The sequence below is a fragment of the Aspergillus multicolor genome (genome assembly GCF_047715735.1).
Source record: "Aspergillus multicolor strain CBS 133.54 unplaced genomic scaffold BDW74scaffold_1, whole genome shotgun sequence".
NCBI classification, from domain to species: Eukaryota; Fungi; Ascomycota; class Eurotiomycetes; order Eurotiales; family Aspergillaceae; genus Aspergillus; species Aspergillus multicolor.
In genome coordinates, this window is record NW_027395952.1 from 267,072 (window position 1) to 287,301 (window position 20,230).

Genomic DNA, 20,230 nt, shown 5'->3' on the forward strand with positions numbered 1-20,230 from the left:
TGAATACATAGGATATGAGATTCCTTCATCTCCAGTGTGCTTTAGCTAGACGAGTAAGACAATCTATCCCAATCTGTCTCCATTCTGCGCCGTCCCGGGCCCCGAGGGCACGTGCAGCACGTACGGATAGCCCTAATTGGATAGTCCAGCCAGAGGATTGGCCAGCCACTCAGCTTGCATACACCACATAACATATAACGCAAGACAGAACCAATGGCTTTTCAGGCTCCAGATCTCTTTTGATGTTTCGTAACCCTTCCGGAAATACCCCGTCCACGGGGTCCAGCCAACTGGCGATGGAATCAAAGAAACTCCAGGGTCTACTCCCTAGCTATCTTCCTGCTAGGATATCCCAGTAGCTATCAGGCCCTCATTGCTCCATGGAGTGCTGATGCCAGCCACTACCGTTTCAGGTAGCTGCACTCCAAGTTCCACTGCATCCGAACAGAGCCAAGGATGCATAAGCACGCTGATGGATTAAGCACTTGCCTTTCTACAACAGGATAGACCCATGCTGGCTCTCTCAGTTCAAGCTGGAGAACAAAACTCATGCTATGGACTATGGGCCTGTCTAGCTAGGTTATGCTGGCCACGGCGGGAATAATTGATCTGTTTCTGCTAGGTCATAGATATGCTCCAAGGGATGCTTGACTCAGCCATGGCCTTTCTACGCAACTAAGTCAAGGACATCTGACTCGTAGATGTTCATTAACGCAGAGAGCTTACGGAATTGAAGTATCCTCCAACCCCGTCCCTCGGTCGGACGTATTACTCTGAGGTATCGTCGGAGCGGATAGGATACATTTCCACCATACTCTTGCCTCGGAGTATCAGACCCTAAAAAGGTTCGAGCATCAATTAGCAAGCCTGCAAAGGCTCAGTGTCTATCTTATCCGCGCCCTTTGCTTGCGCGGAATTATAAGCGGACGCGCATTCCAACCGTTCAAGCTAGGGCAGAGCCAGGGCACGACAACCACCTGGGATAAAACGGCTAGCTACACGAAATTTATACAGGGACAACTCAATTGACTCTCTCGCCGGTTCCACATAGGCCGCCTTTCCCAGCTTAATTGATGTCCATTCTCAACCTTTTTCCATGAAGCCATACAGATACTCCGGAATTGAACGAAACCCGCTCCGCCACTGGACGCCATCGGCTTCCGACCCGCTTAATCAGATGCGGGGTGTACCTTCATTGATCTCTAGTAATCATGACAGATACTAGAAGAGACAGGGAACGCGAGGAATGCCGTGGTCCGCCGCGGAGGGATCCCTTGCTCCAAGTTCCGATTCCGGGTTGACCTAGGTATACCACAAGCCTTACCTTACTCTATACCTAGTACAATGTGGTACTCAGAAGGATGACTAGATCCGCGCCCTTCGTTGCATTTACATGCACATACCATACCGGCGAATCAGGCAAGCCATCAAACCAGACCGACTAATTTGATACGATGTCATAATACAGGCTGAATGGGAAGGGGTATAGAATAGGAGGGAGGGGGGTAAATACCTATATATCGCACTGTACTCTACTCCGTATCTCTCCCTCTACCTCCTCCTACTCCCTATGCCAGTGCCAAAGAATCCTTATCCTTTCTATTCCTCTTACCATAGGCTTCTGGCCAGGCGACCGACAGGTAAAGTACCTTGACTATCTAACCCTATGTTCTGAACGCAGATTCAACATGGCGCAGTGTCTGGCGACCTCGAGTTCGAGTTTGGGTTCTCTACCATACCCATGCTTATGCTTATGTTTACCTAGGTATGCTTATAATTGTACCGTTTTCCTAGACATAGCATCGAATAATGTGACCGTCGACCCCACTCGGCATAAGAAACGAAGGGAAAGGAAGGGATGGGATGGATCCATCCTCAAGCTCGAGTGACATGGAATCGAATTGATCAACTCACGGCCGCTCATCCTACTTGGTGTTGATGTTGGTGTCTACTCTATCATAGGCTCTGGGTGGCCTTCGGATGTGGATATTAAGATTGGGGGGGCATATAGTACGGGTGTAGGGCGGGATACTACCCGTACCTATATAGTACCCTAGACAAGTTTGGGGAGAGTAGGTACCTAGGTAGGTCTGTCTACCTCTTATTACAAGGCCACTAGAAACAGGACCTGCGCACTCGCACTCTCGTTTTCATTCTCTTTCACTTCTTGGGGGCGCTCTGTCACAGCAACGTTAACTGACCAAAGTGCATACGTACTCTCACACGACCGGCTTCTGATGTTTCATGTGAGCACCTACGTCGGCGTCGCAGCCTGGTTAGCCAACAAAACAGGCGAGGAGATTTGCTAAAGCCAAAGCAGTCCCAGGAAAGCGGCAATTGCTGACCAGCACTTGTGTAGAATGGTATATAGAGTAGAGTAATACAACACATGTCAACAGAAATCTATATCTTTGTATCTATAACAGTCTGCATCCATCCCACATACAACTGCAAAAATAAAAATCAATGTCCTCCGAAACCACAATCCAAGACAGGCTTAGTTCGACCCATTCTCAACAGCAGTTGTATCAACACCAAGCGTGACATACCCAATCATACCCTTCGACACATCCTCGCCATCAACCGGGACAACACTAATAACGGGGTTAAATCCGCCAACGGTGTCCTGGAAGTAGACGGTGTCGTCGGCGTTGGTGGTGCGGTTGATCTGGGTGTGCGAGGCATAGGGCTCGAGGGCCATGATCTGCTGCTCCAGTTCCTCGGTGAAATACAGCTGGCCGGTGCTGACGGTGTTGCTGGTGACGATGGTGCCGTTGGTGCGGGTGGTCCAGTTGGTGTGCACCTGGACGTGGATATGGATGGCGCGTTCAACGTAGAAGCCTGTCTCCTGTTAGCATCTAGTTGCCGATGAGAAATGATTGGAGGTGTACGTACCAGGGAAAACTGTCTTCATCTCCATCATACCGTTCTTATCGGTAGGCCACATTCCGCGCAGGAAGGTAGTCTGGTCGGTGTGCAGATCGGTGACGCCCATCTGGAAGTCTTCGATATCGAGATCCATCTCGTGGAGAAGCGTCTCAAACGGTGTGTTTGGCGAGAGGCCCGTGAAGCTCGAGTAGGAGCCCGTCGCATTGCAGTGCCACATGTCGACGAGCGCATTGTTCAGCGGCTCGCAGGTGGCCATGTCGAGGACGCCAATGTCCAGCCACAGCGGTACACCGGGCTGGTCCTCGGCCATGTCCTGGCGCAGGGTTTGCGAGGGGGGGTACACATAGGGTCCTTCGGTGACTTCGGGCGTCAAGACGCAGGTGTCGTTCTGGATGGTGCTGTAGTACGGCGCTTCAGTCTGGATGTTGTACTGCGCCGTCTTGCCGTGCCAGCGACGGGCCAGGTTGCGGTCCCAGCGGCGCGAGTGATAGTTGGCAACTTGGTCGCGGCACTTCAGCGCCATCTCCGAGCGGCGCGCAACCTCACGAGCGCTAATGTGGTGGCCACCCGGGTGGGCGAGGACCGAGGCGCCCAAGGCAGAGAGGAGGAGGGCAGAGGGGAGATGCATGGCGTCCGGCTCAACGTTTCTTGCGAAGGGTGACGTTTCTTGCTGGTGGGTAGTGAGGAAAAAGCCCTGGTAGCAGCAGAGAGAGGCCGGGTTTATATAGGCAGCGTGCCCGTAGTCTCGAGTCGTCGACAAGGCCCGTAGCAGACAAGATCAGCGTGCTGGCCCACTGTTGTCTCTGTGATGCGCAATCCCCGGAATTAGGGCACCCCTGCGGAATTGCACGCGCAAATGACAACGCTGCGATTGGCAACGACGGGTCTCGCTCGGGTTCAATGAGCGCATCGTTTCCGAACAATGTCTCTGTCTGTACCTGATCGGCGTCATTACTGAGAGTTCGAGGCCAACTTCCGGTTGGGAGGGCTGCATAAAGTAGTGAAAATGCTGCTCATCCAGCTCCACTTCTAATTCCGCTGTCTTGGCTATCCCATTACCACAATGTTATTGGCTTGGAAGCCCCTGTTATCTGTTCCTCTTCCGTGGGAACTTTGAAGACTGGGCAGCAGTAACGATCGCATCGGTCTCCTGTCAGGAACTTTGGCTTTGTCGGGAAGAATAAAGGGCTCCGATCTCGGATCTCCCAATGACCCCTGGCAAAATGATGTAATTGAAGTTCAAGGTACAGTACTCAAGTACTACAGTCTCATCAGAGAGCTGGGGCAGAGAAGAAGGACCAGACCGGTCTGGCGATCGCTCTTTCCTCAACGTCCTTGTCCCCTCAGGGTACGCAACTTCCCCTTCCTCAGACATGTTACGCAGTTGATATGATGTGCTATGAGGGAGACAGTCGGCGTGACAGATCTGTAGGACACCTGGGTGCATAAAAGCTCATAGTCGGCATTGCCCTGGTGCTTGGTGTTGTATAACCCTGTTCATGTTTACAGCTGCCTGAACCGTAGTTCCCATTTCATGCTTCCGGGCCTAGTCCAGCTTGTTGGAGGGTTTGTGTGCTTGTCGAGCAGTGTTTCGCCTGGAGGGGTTGCTCTCTCGAGGCCTTCCGGGACAGCGATCTACGTACCTTTAGCAAAGCAGTATGATACTTGGTTCAGGAATGTCATGTAGGTTATACCTAGTATACCCTTGGTTCACGGATGTAGATAGTGATCTTGTTCATCACAGCCTCCTTTCACACCTCCGACTCGACTTTGCTCTCAATGCATTCACCAACTCCCAGACCCCCTCCGCCGTCGGCCATGCCATGGCCCCAAACTCCCTTGCGGAAGCACTGCTTGCCTGTCTTCGAGAATACCTCGCCGCAATACCCTGCATGATGACGGCGCCCCGGAAGCCCGCAAAGGCCCTTCCCCATTGCAGGTCACTGCGCACGTCATAGCCCGATGTTTGGTAGAGGGAGAGACATTCTTCGAGGCTTGGGAGACCGCTCTCCTGTGCCTTCAGTACGGAGGAACCGAAGCTTGATGGCTGGGTCCTGGCGCCCCATGTATGCGGCAAGAATGGCGCAATCAGACTAACGACGTCCGAGAGGGGGTGGCCAAGCGTCGCCATCTCCCAGTCTAGGACGCCAATGACGCGGGGTTCAGTCTTATGGAAGATGATGTTGTCGATCTTGTAGTCGCCGTGAACGATCGTTGTTCTGTCTTTCGGCTGGCTTGCAGGATCCGCAAAGAAGGAGGCCATATCTTCGAGGTGAGGGAGCGGGCCGATGGGGATGCCTGACTCAGCGTCTGTCGTTGTAGCTTGATGCCGGCTTAACGAGGTAAACGTCTTGATCTGTCGGGCATAAAACCCAGAGTGCTTGCCTAAATCACCTAGCCTTAGGGCTTCGTAGGAAAGGGTGTGCAAGTTCACGAGGGTCTGTATTGCAGAGCGCCACCTGTTATCAATCCTTAGTTCCTCGAGCTTGATGATTGAAAGATATGTAGGAGCATACATCTCCCTCCTCTCACCCGCTGCAACCCCTGGCATGCCCGGATCCGTAAATATCCTCCCATCCAGGAATTCCATGATGTAGAACGACGTTTCAATGACATCCTCATCCGTGCATAGAGTATACACCCTCGGAACAGGGGCAATGGTATCTCTCAGCGCATCGAGGATACGGTACTCGCGCTCAACCTGGTGCGCAGTCTTGGAGAGGAGCTTGCCGGGGGGTTTCTTTCTCAGAACGTAGCGGTGACCGTCTTGCTTGGAGGTGAGGAGGTAAGTGGGATTTGATTGGCCGAATCCAAACTTTATTCTTAGTATGAGAATCAAAGAGTATTCATGGGGAATATACCTGCTGTACATCTAGGGGCGTTAATATCTGCGGGACATTGTTGCGGATGTAGTTCTCCAGCGCGAGGATGTCAATGGGCTGGCGGATTGGGCCTGCCATGGTCGCCGACGGCGGAGCAACACTGAAACTGTAACTTCAGTGGATGCAGGAGATGACATCCTGAGGTAGGCAATCTTAAACGAGGTCCGCTTAGTAGCTGAGCTGAACCCCTCTCGATCCCTGTGGCTACCTCGGCTAGCGACAGCTGTCAGATGCATCGACGATCAGTTCATCAGAGAGGCTCGGCTAAGTGTGGCTTTCGCTTGATTGCCGTTCGTCAATAAGATTTAAGGTCAGGTCAGCCCTGTCACCTGTGCAACGTTGACAAATATCTGGGTCAAAGTCAGAGATGCCGGCTGATTCGGGACTGGTTTTTGAGCCATGTCGATTCAATATTAGTAATTCATGACTGATATTTGCTTAGTGCTGCTTTTCACTCTCCATTTCGCATCTCTAATAATACAGGGCACGTCCTAGGATTGGGATACCACATGCTGTGTACCCGTTGTCTATGAAGCATCGCCGATTACTCTTTGGGCGCAACTCGCTCAAATACAGCTGTCTCAATCTAAGAGGTCGATGTTCAATTGTTGGTTTAGCGCATTGTTGGTTTAGCGCATAAACAACCAATCTTCGCCAAATTCCGTCGCACACCAACCGGCGACATCCCCCTCGACACGGCTATTCTCTCGAAATATCTGGTCGGGAGAAGGACCGCGCGACGGTCCGGCACCGCTATTACCGCTAGCACAGGTATTACGAGCAGGTGATCTTCCAGGTGCCATAACCAGAGGAGAATGGTTGTATGGTTGTTGGCCGGGCGGTGGCTGGCTGGCAGATGGCGTCGCCTCGGGCTGGCCGAACCTGCTGTCCATCTCGGCCAGGAACGGGAAGATATTGGACAGAGCGTGCGCTGCTTGGAGAGAGATCTCGAGATTACGCTGGCCGATTTGGTGGATTTCCGGGTCTGTGGACTTGCTGTCCTGAAGGTGGATAAACGCAGCCAGGAAAAAGTAAGCAACGTGAGGGAGGAAAAGATTCGTGTTGTAAGTCAATATCTCGGCCAAGGTCTTGGTGATTTGAGTTGCTGCATGCCGCAGAGCAGGCTGATTACGGCGGTCAGCCAGGTATTCCCTTCCCTTCTGTTCCAGATCGTCCAGCCGGAGATCTCCCAGATAAACCAGCATGTTGGCCGCCCAGTAGACGGTCTCGCACATCCACATGGCCCAGGCCACACCGGGCTGGCTGGCTCCAAAGCCATGTTGCATAAGGTACTCGCACCGCAGCTCCTCGGGGACATCGTCATGCCAGGAGCCCAGTAATAAAGCCATGTGCTGTCGTAAAACGGGCATCACGGTGACCTGCTTTGGATCCCAGGGCTTAACATCTTCGTATAGGCTGCGCATAACCCGATATATTCGGAAAGTAAGTTCGGCCCGGAGGATATAGGTTCGAGCCAGCCTGGCCGCGAGACCTTCGCTATCTTCTGCCAATCCAAAGTCACTCATCGAGAGCACCGGCGTGCCATGTGGCCAGATCCGAGGGGGCTGGTCTTTGAGCATACACATATCACATTCTCTCACAAGGATCGTCCACCAGAGGATTCGTTCGACGTTGAATTGCCGGTTTGTAAATGGGCTCTGTTCGACTCTGTACAGTCTGAGGGCGTGTGCTTGTGCGATCGCAAAGCCGCTCCAGTAGCCCGCGTCCTTTGGTCCTTGTTGATAAGGATGATTGACGACCAAAACTGAAGCCTGGCAAATGGTCAGTCGATCGCTTTCGATGTCCAGGTCAATCAGCACCTAGCACGGATTAGCAGAGGTAGAATAGATGTTCTTTGTTGTCAAAAACACCCACCTTGACCTTCTGGTAATAAGAATCCAGTATGGCTGGCTTGCTTGTCGCTCCAGGCAGTTGTAGTATAATGTCGGTCTCAGTGGCGGCCAACCCCATGAACATCACAGCATGGTAGAGAAGGAGCGGCACTTTCTTCGCTGAGCCGTTCCCGAATACCGCATTTAGAAACTCATTGATGTCCAAGACAGGAAGTAGTGGATTCACAATTTCTTCAAAGCGGTCGAGCGCTATTCGCTGGAGTTGTGGTGGTGGAAGTTCAAAGACTCCCACCCGCATTAGAATCTCCAGCTCCTCCTGTCCTTCCACCTCGAAAGACTTTATAAATTTTGGAAGACCGTTGTCACCGTGAGCGAAGATGCTCGGTTGAGGGGCGCTATTAAGGAGCGGTTGTTGCCTAGGGTTGAACCTTTGAAGGGGGGTTCCGTTCCTGCCAGGGACACCGGACAGAAGGATGTAGAGATGGTTGTCTAGTAAGTGAGTGGGTGACTTCACAGCTCCCTCCAAGACGGTCAAGTGTCCGGAGCCGGTCATGCGCATTTGGTTCTCGTAAGGGGGGAGTGACTTTTCTTTGTTCTGGGAACGCCGGCGCCGCCGGGTACTGGGAATCGTGCATTCAGCTCCATCCAGCAAACAGTTGGTGCAGGGACCTGCTCTAAATGAGACGTCACAGCGGACCTTTCGCGTTCGGCATAAGAGACATGCTTGAGCAGCTCTGCGCGGTGGTGGTTTCGAAGATACCAAGTCGGCCCTGGCTGGCTGACGCTGCGATTGTTTTGACAAGGTCGGCAGTGACCGATACATCGTGCAGCCGCATGGAACTCATAGATCAGAGAATGGCCAGGGTCTGATAGGCAATTGAAGGCAAAAGTCGATGGCAAAGGTTGATGAGAGATGAGGAGGTGAAGGAGCTGGAGGGGGATGACAGTAAACGGCCTCATCACGTGGCACAACGACCCAGCGCAGTGGAATCCAATCGCAGACAGCTCTGGCTTGGAGGTGTCCCTGGATCAGGTGTGCTTCTGGAATGCCCGTGGAATGTCTCGTGGACGATGACTCGCCGAGTGCACTGGGGCAAGAGCCAGTGACAGGTGGGGAATGGGGATGGATAGATCGCGACCAATAAGTACGCCAGGCGCTGAGCGGCTCTCGGGCGCGTACCTATTGTGATGGGTCGGAGGAAATGTGATGAGATGTGATGTGATGTATAATGAACTTGTTCCCTGTCGCCGTCTCAGCCATAGTCTAGGCTCTAGCAGGCTCTAGTCTTGGAGAAGGAGCCATCGCCGCTGCCGCCCAATGGCCGGATCGTATGAAAAAGACTCAACCAGCGCCATCGATGATTAAAGTTTGGCTTCTCACTCCTTCCAATCACAACTTGCTGGTCAACGCGTACTTTGGGCGATATCGTTGGCATGAGCGTGACCCTGTTCTTGTCCTCCGCCGTCACCCGGGGATGACTCCCACCCCTCGACCCATGGAACACCTCTGTTCTCTGCTTCTCTTATCCTGTCATACAGATGCACCATGAGCAACACCCTCGGCCATGGCAATTCTATTCCATCTGCCCCGCTGCCCGTTCGCATTCGCCGCTCTGCTGTTGCATGCATAACATGCCGCCACCGCAAGATCCGCTGCGATGTCTCCATCAATGGATCGCCATGTATCAACTGTCAACCGGATGAGAAGCAATGTGTTGTTGTCAACTCAAGGCGGGTCCGGAGAGTAAAGCATCAGCAACGCTCGCATGAGGCGGCGCCAGCTGCTAACTATGCTCTACCACGAGCCAGCCACCCGCTCCCCGCTGCCATATCAGCCATTGAATATCTAGCCGGCGTCCAGGAACTTTTGGATCGCAATGTTTACTCTCAGGTACTCTCAGCGGAAATGGACCGGCTCCATCCGCACGAGGTGGCTTACCTTTCTAGTCAAAGCGCCTTGACTCTACCGAAGAAGGCCATCGTCCAAACCCTACTTCATTACTTCTTCATACGCATCTATCCATGTTTCCCTGTGGTCAGAGAGAGCGAGTTTCGCGAAATCACTCTCCATCAAAAGCCTTTCTCGCTGTTGGTTTTTCGAGCAATGCTCTTTGCTGCCGCCTGCGTACGTTCCCCGATTCTCTCGACGGCACAAGACGCTGATCCAGGACCATCAGTATATCCCCGCCGAGTGTGCCGAAGATGCCGGATATACCTCTGTCGCCCACCTGACGTATTCGCTGTACAAATCAGCCAAGGTGGGTGGCCCCGTTCAATACACCCAGCTGGCCTTAATGGCTGACTTGCAGCTGTTCATATCCGCAGTCGCCGTACGAGGTCGGCGTGGAGAAAGACCCTTTTCATCTAGCACAGGCTGCGCTTCTGCTGGCCGACCGTCTCAACTCTAGAGAACCTATGGACAACTCGACATGGCTGGCCATTGCATTGCACAATGCTCGGCAAGTCAATGCGCATCGAAGCCATGTTCCGGATGAGAGTGATGATGGAAAATACCGTCTGTCCGATCTAAAGCGTGTATGGTGGTGTTGCATTGTACAGGACCGAACCGTTGCGCTTGTAACCCGGCGGCCACTAATGATTACATCTGTTCAGTTTGACCCCGCAAGAGCCGAGTACCTGACTGTCGACGAAGTCTGGGACAGCAATTCCGAGTACTTTGACCCAGAAATGAGGGTTGTCCTTCACCGGATGCTGATCAGCCAATGCCGGCTCGCCGCTCTGTTGACAGCTCAAATCATGTGGACGGACGATACTCTGGACCTGCTTGGCCCCAATGTTTGCGTCGAGAATGCCCTGCCGCCAATCTTGGAGGTCTATTTCCAACTCGATGCTTTGAGGAAAGAGCATGACGTTGTTCTGCAAACCGAGGAAGTTGCTAGCAATCTGACCGTCGCGGTCCATGTTCATCTCATCTCGATGCTGTATATGTAAGTTTTGCTACCAACTGACACAAAAGACTGCGATCGCGGGCTAAAATATCACGACGTGTAGAGGGGCTCAGTTGGTACTGTGCAGCCACTATGTGCTGTTGTATCTCTCTCGCTGTCGATGTGCGCGCAGAGTTTCCGAATCAGTGGCCCATGAGAAATACTTGCTGGCTCTGATCAGGCATGTTGCAGAGACCAACGAAGAGGTGGCCCGGTTCACCAAAAGCCACCTCGTTTACTTCCTGCCAAACTCACGCGATCTGCCATCATCTTCCAGCATGCATTCAACCTTCTCTGGTTCCACGGGGATGACCTGGACCAAGACCCCTCCCAGCCCGTGGACATTCTTCACCATTACGCACAGCTGGACAGAGATTATAGTGCGCGCTTCGGGTTTTCCACCGTCGTTTCTTATGTCTGTCACATGGCCAAGCTCACAATGAGGGTTTACAATGCCAGTGATTTCGCAGAGGACGGGCATGGAAAGTATTTCGCCAGATGCAGCGACGACAAGTTCGATGTGGCATCTTTGGGCCCAGCCGAAATATCCCATCTGGCGAGAATCTGTCTTCTCCTCGAGATCGCTCTGGACCCGTTTTTGACTGGCGAATGCGGTCCCATAACTTTCGAGACCCTATCCTCTCTCTTCCGTCGTCTTACCAGCAAACGTCCGCCTCATGACTGTTCGGCGTCGCCACCGCCGGTGGGCTATTCTGCCGTGTCGTCGTCTGAATCACTGTATTCGTCGCCGCAGTCGTTCCCCGGTTCCTCGCAAAATTCAAGTTCACAGTCACCGCAAAGATCGGAGGATTTGGAAGGCGCGCTCATTGTCCCGCCAGAATGCCGGGATGCTTGGCGCGCAATGATCCGTCAAGGGAGCGCGCTCGCTGCGACTCCGGATCCCGAGAAAAGTGTAGCATTGCCTCAGGAGGACAACTGTGTCAACTCACTAGAACGATTTGCCGCTGTTACTGAAGAGGCACAGCTGTCGATGCAGGAGTGGGTGGCTGGACTGGAAGAGTTCATGCGTCCGTTCTTTGGTCCATAGCGTTGTTTTGTCTTTCGAGCGCACATATACGGGGCGGATCTGTTGTTTCCATATATACCTCACTAGGTAGATGGGTGGTAGATTGTCTTTCGCCTCTGTTTGGCTATTTGTGTTTTGCAGAGTATACATCGCTGTTTAGGGGGAGGTCTTTGTGTTTTTTTGTTCTCGGGTGGCCAGAATGGCCAATTTCGTACCTAGACCTAGAGCTTTAGCTGCGGTAATCCTGATCAGTTCCTGGGAAACGATTTGAACTCACCTTTTGGCCCCATCAGTCCCCGCTCAGATCCGCCGGTTCTCTAGTCGCTACCCAGCCCTATCTGATGGAAGGCATGTTGGCTTGTTAGCCGCAAAGAGACATGAATACAGACAACTCAACTTGCTGAAGCCAAGCCTAGAATACATCCGGTGTAACAACCCACGGTATTTGTAACTGTGTTGTATTCCAGAAAAAATAAAGGGAGTGGCCTAACAACATTGAGCCATAGTCTCCGAACAAGCACAAAGACACGGTATGCTCCGTATACTCCATCTTTTCCCGGTAATACAAGAAAGAACAGCCCGATCTAGCGAAACAACCTCCCCACCAGTCCCCCCGCAAGATTCGACACAATCGCGCCCCCAAACGCACTATTCGCATACGTCGATGCCTGGCTAAAGCGGTCGCAGCGCGAAAACGCAGTCGTATTTGTGATTGTCAGGACGAGCGCAATTGCTATGGACACACCTATTAGCACACGTCCATCAAAAAACAACTCCATATAGCCCAAATTCGAAAGCAGAAGTAGAAGATGGGCAACGTACCAATCAAACTCAACCAAATAACACTATTCAGCCGCACAATAGCCAGAATCCCAAGACCAATCCACAGCGCCGGCGCCACATACAGACTCAGCCAGAAGAAGCGCTTATCTGTCGCGGTGATGGTGCGCGTATTGGGGTCCGCGGATTCAAAGACCCAGTGGGAGTCGCCGGAGGTCGTGTTGACTTCGTTCCACCAGCGGAGTCCAACTAGTCTTCTGCCCGCGATGTTTTTCAGGTAGTAGAAGTCTGCGGAGAGGAGGAGGAGGGTTAGGATGAAGACGAGGATGCTAGGGTATATTTGTTATTATTTGGTTTAAATGGTTGATTAAGGGGGGTGTATGGGGGGATTTTGGGACGAAAGGGTAAGCGGACGTACAAGTTATCGATAAATAGCACGCCGAAGAGATACATCAGCAGTGCGCCCAGCCGGATCCCTAGAAAGGTGAGGAGGGTGATGGGGTGTGCGGAGAGGCGCCAGTTTAGGTCGCCTTGTTGGGGGGCTGGGTTTGGGTTTGGGTTGAGGGGTTGTTGTTCCATTGTGGCGGTAGACCCAGCTTGGAGCTTGCAGGTCGACGGTAGAAGATAGAGAGTACTGCGGTTGTGGCAAGGTCAACTTGCACCCTTGTTGTTGGTCTGAGTGAGATGCTTGTATGAGGGCGATGCGTTGCGTGTCTTTACAGGGCGGTCGGTGGTGGCAGAATATCATGCCGCGTCATGGTGTGGGCGCCCTGGATAGAACTGAAACGGAGCATGTCGGGTGTTTTATCTTAAATTCTCCGAGCTAAATGAGAGGATCTGTCGGGTTATGAGCTTAAACTATACTGCCTACGTCAAGAACGGTTGACAGTTGAGGCACCCGGATAACCTCGCATGCACGAATCGGTCGTCCCCGGAGAAGGCTTTATGCTCCTCTCCTATCTCCGCTCATGGCCGAGGATATACCTCCATCTCTTCTCCATCTATTCGTCTTCCAATTTTGAATCAACTAACTCAAGACTCACACGGAGAGGCCATTGACTGAGATAGAGCCAGCAATTCACAATGGCAGCCAGAAACACCCTCCGCCGTGCCCTCCTCTACAGTACGTCACAGGCAGCTCTCCCCGCATCCGTTCCACAAGCCGGGGAAGATACAGAACAGAAAGATGCAGCAAGCTAACCAACCACTCCAGTCCCGGGCTCCTCGCAACGCTTCATCGACAAATCCCGCTCACTCACAGCCGACTGCGTCGCCTACGACCTCGAAGACAGCGTCACCCCGCACAAGAAAGCCGAAGCGCGGTCGCTCGTGCGGAGAGCGCTCGATGAGCCCGCGCCGTCGGGGATCCGCGAGCGCGCGGTGCGCATCAATTCGGTTGATAGCGGTCTTGCCCTGGCGGATTTGACGGAAGTTGTGCGTTCCCCCCTTTCCCCTTCTATACCTCCACCCGCCCATACCCTACGGAATAGCCGTATCCAGGCCTCCAGACTAATACATGACCAGCTCCAATCTCCCAACCTCTCCACAATCGTCCTCCCCAAAGTGAACGCCCCCTCAGACCTAACCTTCGTACACGACGTAATAAGCCACACATTGGCTCAACGCTCAGCAGCCGGACTCCCCGTCACAAAGACGCCCATCTCGCTGCTGGCCCTCATTGAATCCGCGAAATCTCTCACGAACCTAACGGCAATCACAGCCGCGACACCAGGCCTCCTGCAGGGTCTCATCTTTGCGGCCGAGGACTTCGCGCTGGACCTCAGTCTCACGCGCACACCAAGTCTAACAGAGTTCATTTTCGCGCGCTCGGCTATTGCAACTGCTGCGCGGGCTGCGAATTTACCGAGTACGATTGACCTGGTCTGTACAACATACAAATCCACATCTGGCGATGGAAAGCCCCCAGCGGTCCTGGAGGAAGAATGCCGTGGCGGAAGAGGGTTGGGGTTCAACGGTAAACAATGTATCCACCCGTCGCAGGTTGAGACCGTGCAGCGGATCTACGGGCCCGACGAGGCCGAGGTAACGTGGGCGATTCGGGTCGTTATCGCAGATGAGAAGGCCGCTGTGCAAGGAAGGGGCGCGTGGACGCTTGATGGGAAGATGATTGATGTGCCGGTTGCGGAGAAAGCGCGGGCGATTGTGAAGAAGGCGAAGGAGTGTGGAGTTGATGTTGAGGCTTTGAGGGGGGAGTGGAAGGGACAGGAGCCTGAATAAATCAAACCGTTATTTATCGGGATTTTGGGTTCTGGCCCTACGGCTAGATGCTAGCTATATCGTTGTATCGTTGTTCGATAATATGTATAGGGCACACACAGGATATATATAGTTGACCACGCTTACACGACAAACATGACAACAATCTCTACACTGTACGAAATGATATAGTATATAACCTTATTCTGTCACTGCTGCGTTTCTATATCTCCTCGCTTGAGGAGCTGGATCTTACCCATCGTCAAAACAGGCTGACCCGCATCCTCACCATTCGCCTCCGACTCCTCAAGGCTCTTCGCCAATGCCTTATCATAGCTCGACGGGTCAATACCCAATATCCCACCAACGTACCCGCCTCGCTCGCCAGGCACGCTGAACTCCCGGAACAGGTATTTCCACTCGTTGAGCCACGCCTTGACTGCTTTACCAATCTTATCCTTGCCGTTCTTCGAGTGATGGCCTGTACCGGTGATGGCGTAGATGATGCGTCGGCCTTCGCGGGCGTGTTTGAGGAGGATTTTCTCAAGGTATTCGATGGCTTCTTCGGGGTGGAGGCCGTGGAGGTCGACGTAGAGTTCTTCGGACGCGTCGTCGAGGCCAGCGCTCAAGAGGTGCTTGTTGCGCTCTTCGTAGAGCTGCCGGGCGGCTTCGCGGTGGCATTTGCGCATGGCTTCGTTCTCAGCCTGGCCGCGTAGAGATAGAGCTTTTGCTGCTCTAGCGTCGTTTCGGTTCCACGCTTGAGCGGCACTGATTCGGTTAGCTGGTATCTAAACGACAATTCAAGAACGCGTACCTTTGGAGAAACTTGTTTCTCACGGTACCGTGGCGGATCGCCTCTGTTCGGTACTTAATATACTGCTGGTTTGTTCGAGCGCCGGTTTCAAGCCATGGGATGTGCTGGGGCGCCGGTATCGACTGTGCTGCGGCGCTGTTCTCGCGACTCTTGGTTTGGCCGTGCTTGGAAGAGGTCTTGCCCTTCCCTGGTACTGGAGATGGAGACATACGAACTACATCTGCCAGAGATGCAGGCACATTGTCTCTGGTATTGTTGTCACGACTTTTTCTTCCGTGATTCTTCTTACCGGAATTCTTCGAGTTAACGGCAGCGAGCGTCGGGAAAGCGTCTGGGTCGTCCACCGACAGAGCAGCCGGATTAAGTTCTCGATGCTGGTGTCGGCTTCCGGGACGCGAGTGAGGGCGTGATAGACTCGTAAAACTTCCAGTCCGCTTCCCTCCCAAATGCGATTTATTGTTGCCTCCCTGGGCGCCATAGAAATAGCCCGGGTATTTTCCACCCAGATGACCTGCCCACTGATCGGATGATCCCGGCGTCGACTGCAAAGGTGGGAACGCATCTGGTGCATTATCTACCTGGAAAGCAATGCCGGCGGGCGTACCCGACGGGTTGCCATCCACACTCAGATTTGCGACAAGTGCAGAGGGGTCATGAGAGAATGGGCATCCATCGCCCGCAAGGCAGTTTCCCATTACCCAGTATCTAGAGTCGCCTTGTTAGCCGCCATATCAAAGATTTATACTGCTACAAAACTTACTTGCAAAGATGACTAGTCAGATCATGGCTGAAACGGCAATCCGCCCGCAAGCACTGGCCCGTTGACAGCCAATACTTGCAGACCACCGGGCTGCGGTTGTGTACTGGGGTAGCGTTGCCTTTATGCGGGTCCATTGACATGGACTTGCCTACAACAACGCGACTATCGTCTTGTAAACTCGACGCGGCATCTGTATCTATTCCTTGGGTGAGAGCCGCGATGGTTGCCCCTAAGTCATACCCATTCGCTTCTAGAGCAGTTTCTATTTCATCGTTGGATCGCTTGTCGCCGAGCACAGTGCGGAGTATATCGTGAGGGCTCATATCAGGCACGAATTCTGCAGCTGTTGCGCTGAGACCGCCGTGCATGCTCAAGCCGCCCAGCGACGAGGTTGTGCTCATCGCATCATCCGCCACCAACCAGTCCACATTGCTATCGCTGCCAAAGTCACCGTAGAAGTCCGACACGTGGCTTTGATCCGAGAATTCATATGCGTTGAGATTTGGAGAATGCGGGATAGGTTGAGCTAGAGCTAGCCTTGGGGATGGGCGAGGCGAGGTGAATGGCGATACAGTGGAAGAGAGAGGTGGGCGTGCTCCTTTGGAGTTTTGCAACCACGAGGTACTTCCAGGACTGGTTCCTAGGTTTGAATGAGGTGACAAGGGTGTAGAGGAGCGGGCCATCTGCCAAGGAGCAGGAGAGGAGCGGCGGATAACAGTGTGACGCGGCGGCAGCGGAGAGGAGTCTGGTAATGTGCGATTGCGATGGCGCCAGAGGATGTCGAGGACGGCATTTTCGAGCGATGTGCCTGATAGCGAGGTCTTTTCTCGGAGAAAGTCCTCAATCTTCTCCACCTGGTCTTCTTCATCAAGGGCCTTATCCTGGAGGATCTGGAGACATTCCTCCAGGAGCTCCTCTGAGACCATGTCGGGTTCTTAGAGTGGTGGAAAGGTCGATAAAGCCGAAGGAGGGGGAGGAAGGGAGCAGCGCGGGATTATCAGGCAGTCGGGGAAGTCAGCGAGATGTGGGGTAAAGGAGGATAAAGAGTCCGCAAGGTAGTCGAGCTGGGAGAAGAGGTTGAGGGCGAGAGGTATCTCAAAAGTCAGAGTCCATTGTCCGCAGGTCAGATTGAGTTCCACGAGATATATAGACGAGATGAAGGTGCAGGGGAGATGGTTTTGTCAAGGTGGACGGATTGTTATGCGACAGGAGACAGATTGCGGTCACATCGCATCGGGTCAAAACGAGCGACCAGTAAGAGCAAGCATTGATAAGCTAGAAATTGCAGGACATGAAGCAAGGAGAGAGGCACAATCAACAGCAGACAAGCAGGAAGCAAGAGTTGAAGAGATGGAAGAAGAGAGAAGAAGTCCAGGAGGGAGGAGATGGAATGGGATGGGATGAGATGGGAAAGTCAGGACTCGACGATCGATAGGCTGAGACCCGCCCAACAATCATAATGCAGCTGAATGGCACCGCACTAGTCAAATAGCATAAAGATCTGGACCACCAACCGACGACCGTTATAAAAACGATATAAAGCCCTCAATCCCGGAGAACTGTTATTCATTGTCCATTCGTGGTTCTTTATTTACTTGCGCCTGGAACCTCAGGCCACCTTGCTATCCGTTCCTTGGCGGCAAGCTCCAGTCGATCTGCCGCATGCCTCCATCGTGGACTTGGCCAAGGTACCCTCGGAGTATATAGGTACAAGGCCCTTGGACGGCATATCTCAAGTTACTATCAAGATTCAAGAATATTACACACCAGGAGCATCCGGAGTACAGAATATCCTTTCCAGACTAAACGTTGCTGCTTATGCGTAAATTACCGTAATACACTTCTAACTCCGCCGAGCGGACCCATCCTCGGGCGTACGGTAATACCGACGGGGCCTCGAACCTCCTCATCGGTGACGAACTGACAATGGATGCTCCGCCCTGTCTCATTATTTGGAAGACTGCGACAATCGCTCGAGCTTCTTCCTCCAGATTGATTTCGAACAATTCTCCCTTTCTCCTTCCTCTGCTCTTTGCGCAAATTCGCTTGATTATCTGCTCACTATCCCCCGCGTTCTGTGACCAAGAACCCAAGATTAGGCAGCCTGAATCTCATTCTCAGCTGATACCACCTATCATCAATCAAGTCCTCAATTCACTCATGTTCCTCCTCACGCCGAGGGTTACACTTTGCCCTCTTTGATTGACGACGCTCCGCTCGTCTATCATTTGCTCCCACCATCTTGCGACCAGTTTACACGTCCTGGACTCCTGGACCGTCAAGAACCGCCAGTGCCACCAGTGACGCAGTCGGCCTTTATCGCCGACCCGCCCGCAGATCTCCAAGCTCCAGGCCGAACGCTATATTGCTCATAATCTCTCAACATGCCCGCAGACTACGCCTCTACCGCGCGGGCTCTCTCTGTCTCAACTGCTTCATCTCGAACACCATCTCCGGCGAACGGCGCTCGCCCATTATGGAGCCAACCTGCAGCTGACACCCGGAACAACAACGGCTTCGCTACCCGGAGGTCACCTCCCGCGCCCAAACAAGGGATTATGGCTCGGATAAATGTACTGAACGAGCGCATCATAGCAACATGGCGAAAGATGACCTTCTGGCAGAAAGTCGGCAGCGTTCTGGCTGTGATCGGTCTCAACGTCCTCGGCTTCGGCTTCCTGTATATCACAGGGAGGGTATTCCAATGGCTTGGGCCCGTTGCTGAGAAATGGGAGCACTCGGTTCCGGTCTTCATTTTGATGTGGCTAGGAGTATTCTTTGTATCTTTCCCTCCATTGGTCGGGTGGTCGACGTTCGGCACAGTTTCTGGCTATATATTCGGCGTATGGAAAGGGTAAGTCGATCTTACTTCCGTGTTGTCACTGACTAACCAATGGCGGCGATAGCTGGCTTCTCTATGCATCAGCTACAATACTAGGCTCCATGTGTTCTTTCATTGCATCGCGAACAGTCCTCTCCAAATTTGTGCATCGACTCGTCGAGCGCGACAAGCGGTTTGCGGCCCTTGCGCTGACGTTGAAGTATGACGGCCTCAAGTTGCTTTGCATGATTCGTCTGTGTCCATTGCCCTACTCCATATGCAATGGCGCGATCTCTACCTTCCCCACAGTGCAACCCTTGATGTATGGCCTTGCCACCGCTATCATCTCGCCCAAACTGCTTGTTCCTGCTTTCATCGGTAGTAGACTGCGTATACTGTACGAGAAGGGGGAAGAAATGAGTTTAGGCTCGAAGCTTGTAAACATTTCCAGCATTATCATTTCCGTTGCTGTTGGTATCTTTACTGGGTGGTATATCTATAGAAGGTAAGAAGCATCACCCACATGTCTTTTAATCAGTGCTGACTTGTCGTTAGAACTCTGGCCCGTGCCAAAGAATTAGAAGAAAGAGAAAGAGACGATATCCGACACTCACTCGAGGCTGACCACGCCGCTCACCGTCCCCACCGATCGTTTTCGGATGATCCCGCTGTCAACGCCGCAGCGACTACACTTGCGCGAGACGAGGAAGAACGTATCGGGTTCAATGACTTTGACGATGACAATGTCGACCTAAATATCGACGATGATGATCTCTCTACTCGGCGGTCAAAGTCACCATATCGGGACGAGTTCACGGACAACGAGTCGGACGTATTTCGGGACGGAGATGGGCCTGACAGCGACACATACACTCTGCATTCGCATGTGCGACGGGGATAGGTCTTGAATCCTATACTGCCTGGTGCAGCGATCCGAATCCGCTTGAGTATCTATGTCGATATAGTATTGGATATGTGTAACGTCTTGTATAGCCTCCTAGTTGGTATGATGATGAAAATAGACAGCTTTAAGTGAAATTGTGTGCTGTGAATATTTCGAATAAACAAAACATCACTGTAGAACAGGGTGTAGAGATCAAGTGCTGTGAGTGGTGGGGATTGCCACATCTGGCGAGGAACGCCAAGAGCCTTTCCTGCCTGTCGAGAGGGAGACTGCGAGGCTTGATTGACTTGCTCTCCCCATCCATCGTCCTCCGGGGACAAGCTGGCCTGGTCAAG

The 20,230-nt window shown here is 52.8% G+C and overlaps 8 protein-coding genes across 8 annotated transcripts; 3 read left to right on the forward strand and 5 right to left on the reverse strand.

The window, feature by feature from the left end:
- Positions 1–2,312: 2,312 nt before the first annotated feature.
- Positions 2,313–3,796, reverse strand: BDW74DRAFT_315 (intradiol ring-cleavage dioxygenase). The gene is made up of 2 exons (XM_073732503.1): positions 2,896–3,796; positions 2,313–2,841 (listed from the first exon to the last, which is right to left on the reverse strand). Exons 1-2 carry the CDS (start codon positions 3,515–3,517, stop codon positions 2,498–2,500), a joined length of 966 nt encoding a protein of 321 aa, XP_073589299.1. The 5' UTR covers positions 3,518–3,796; the 3' UTR covers positions 2,313–2,497.
- A 685-nt stretch (positions 3,797–4,481) lies between these two features.
- Positions 4,482–6,141, reverse strand: BDW74DRAFT_352 (phosphotransferase family protein). The gene is made up of 3 exons (XM_073732594.1): positions 5,751–6,141; positions 5,406–5,704; positions 4,482–5,348 (listed from the first exon to the last, which is right to left on the reverse strand). Exons 1-3 carry the CDS (start codon positions 5,847–5,849, stop codon positions 4,628–4,630), a joined length of 1,119 nt encoding a protein of 372 aa, XP_073589300.1. The 5' UTR covers positions 5,850–6,141; the 3' UTR covers positions 4,482–4,627.
- A 1-nt stretch (position 6,142) lies between these two features.
- Positions 6,143–9,081, reverse strand: BDW74DRAFT_312 (Zn(II)2Cys6 transcription factor). Its single transcript, XM_073732488.1, has 2 exons — positions 7,647–9,081; positions 6,143–7,591 (listed from the first exon to the last, which is right to left on the reverse strand). The coding sequence occupies exons 1-2, from the start codon at positions 8,445–8,447 to the stop codon at positions 6,401–6,403; spliced, it is 1,992 nt and encodes a 663-aa protein (XP_073589301.1). The 5' UTR covers positions 8,448–9,081; the 3' UTR covers positions 6,143–6,400.
- An 89-nt stretch (positions 9,082–9,170) lies between these two features.
- On the forward strand, positions 9,171–11,620 carry BDW74DRAFT_172052 (uncharacterized protein; the record flags this gene model as incomplete). Its single annotated transcript, XM_073727435.1, has 5 exons — positions 9,171–9,749; positions 9,802–9,882; positions 9,950–10,159; positions 10,238–10,572; positions 10,765–11,620. The coding sequence occupies 5 exons, from the start codon at positions 9,171–9,173 to the stop codon at positions 11,618–11,620; spliced, it is 2,061 nt and encodes a 686-aa protein (XP_073589302.1).
- A 350-nt stretch (positions 11,621–11,970) lies between these two features.
- BDW74DRAFT_308 (DUF846 domain-containing protein) lies at positions 11,971–13,064 on the reverse strand. The gene is made up of 3 exons (XM_073732478.1): positions 12,798–13,064; positions 12,422–12,708; positions 11,971–12,332 (listed from the first exon to the last, which is right to left on the reverse strand). The coding sequence occupies exons 1-3, from the start codon at positions 12,956–12,958 to the stop codon at positions 12,184–12,186; spliced, it is 597 nt and encodes a 198-aa protein (XP_073589303.1). The 5' UTR covers positions 12,959–13,064; the 3' UTR covers positions 11,971–12,183.
- BDW74DRAFT_141416 (HpcH/HpaI aldolase/citrate lyase family protein) lies at positions 13,028–14,767 on the forward strand. The gene is made up of 3 exons (XM_073722541.1): positions 13,028–13,502; positions 13,593–13,813; positions 13,904–14,767. Exons 1-3 carry the CDS (start codon positions 13,463–13,465, stop codon positions 14,615–14,617), a joined length of 975 nt encoding a protein of 324 aa, XP_073589304.1. The 5' UTR covers positions 13,028–13,462; the 3' UTR covers positions 14,618–14,767.
- BDW74DRAFT_304 (CCCH zinc finger and SMR domain protein) lies at positions 14,712–17,210 on the reverse strand. Its single transcript, XM_073732467.1, has 3 exons — positions 16,171–17,210; positions 15,411–16,115; positions 14,712–15,364 (listed from the first exon to the last, which is right to left on the reverse strand). The coding sequence occupies exons 1-3, from the start codon at positions 17,094–17,096 to the stop codon at positions 14,806–14,808; spliced, it is 2,190 nt and encodes a 729-aa protein (XP_073589305.1). The 5' UTR covers positions 17,097–17,210; the 3' UTR covers positions 14,712–14,805.
- Positions 17,211–17,981: 771 nt separating this feature from the next.
- BDW74DRAFT_141418 (TVP38/TMEM64 family protein) lies at positions 17,982–20,117 on the forward strand. The gene is made up of 3 exons (XM_073722542.1): positions 17,982–19,024; positions 19,077–19,496; positions 19,547–20,117. Exons 1-3 carry the CDS (start codon positions 18,555–18,557, stop codon positions 19,890–19,892), a joined length of 1,236 nt encoding a protein of 411 aa, XP_073589306.1. The 5' UTR covers positions 17,982–18,554; the 3' UTR covers positions 19,893–20,117.
- The last annotated feature ends 113 nt before the right edge of the window (positions 20,118–20,230 follow it).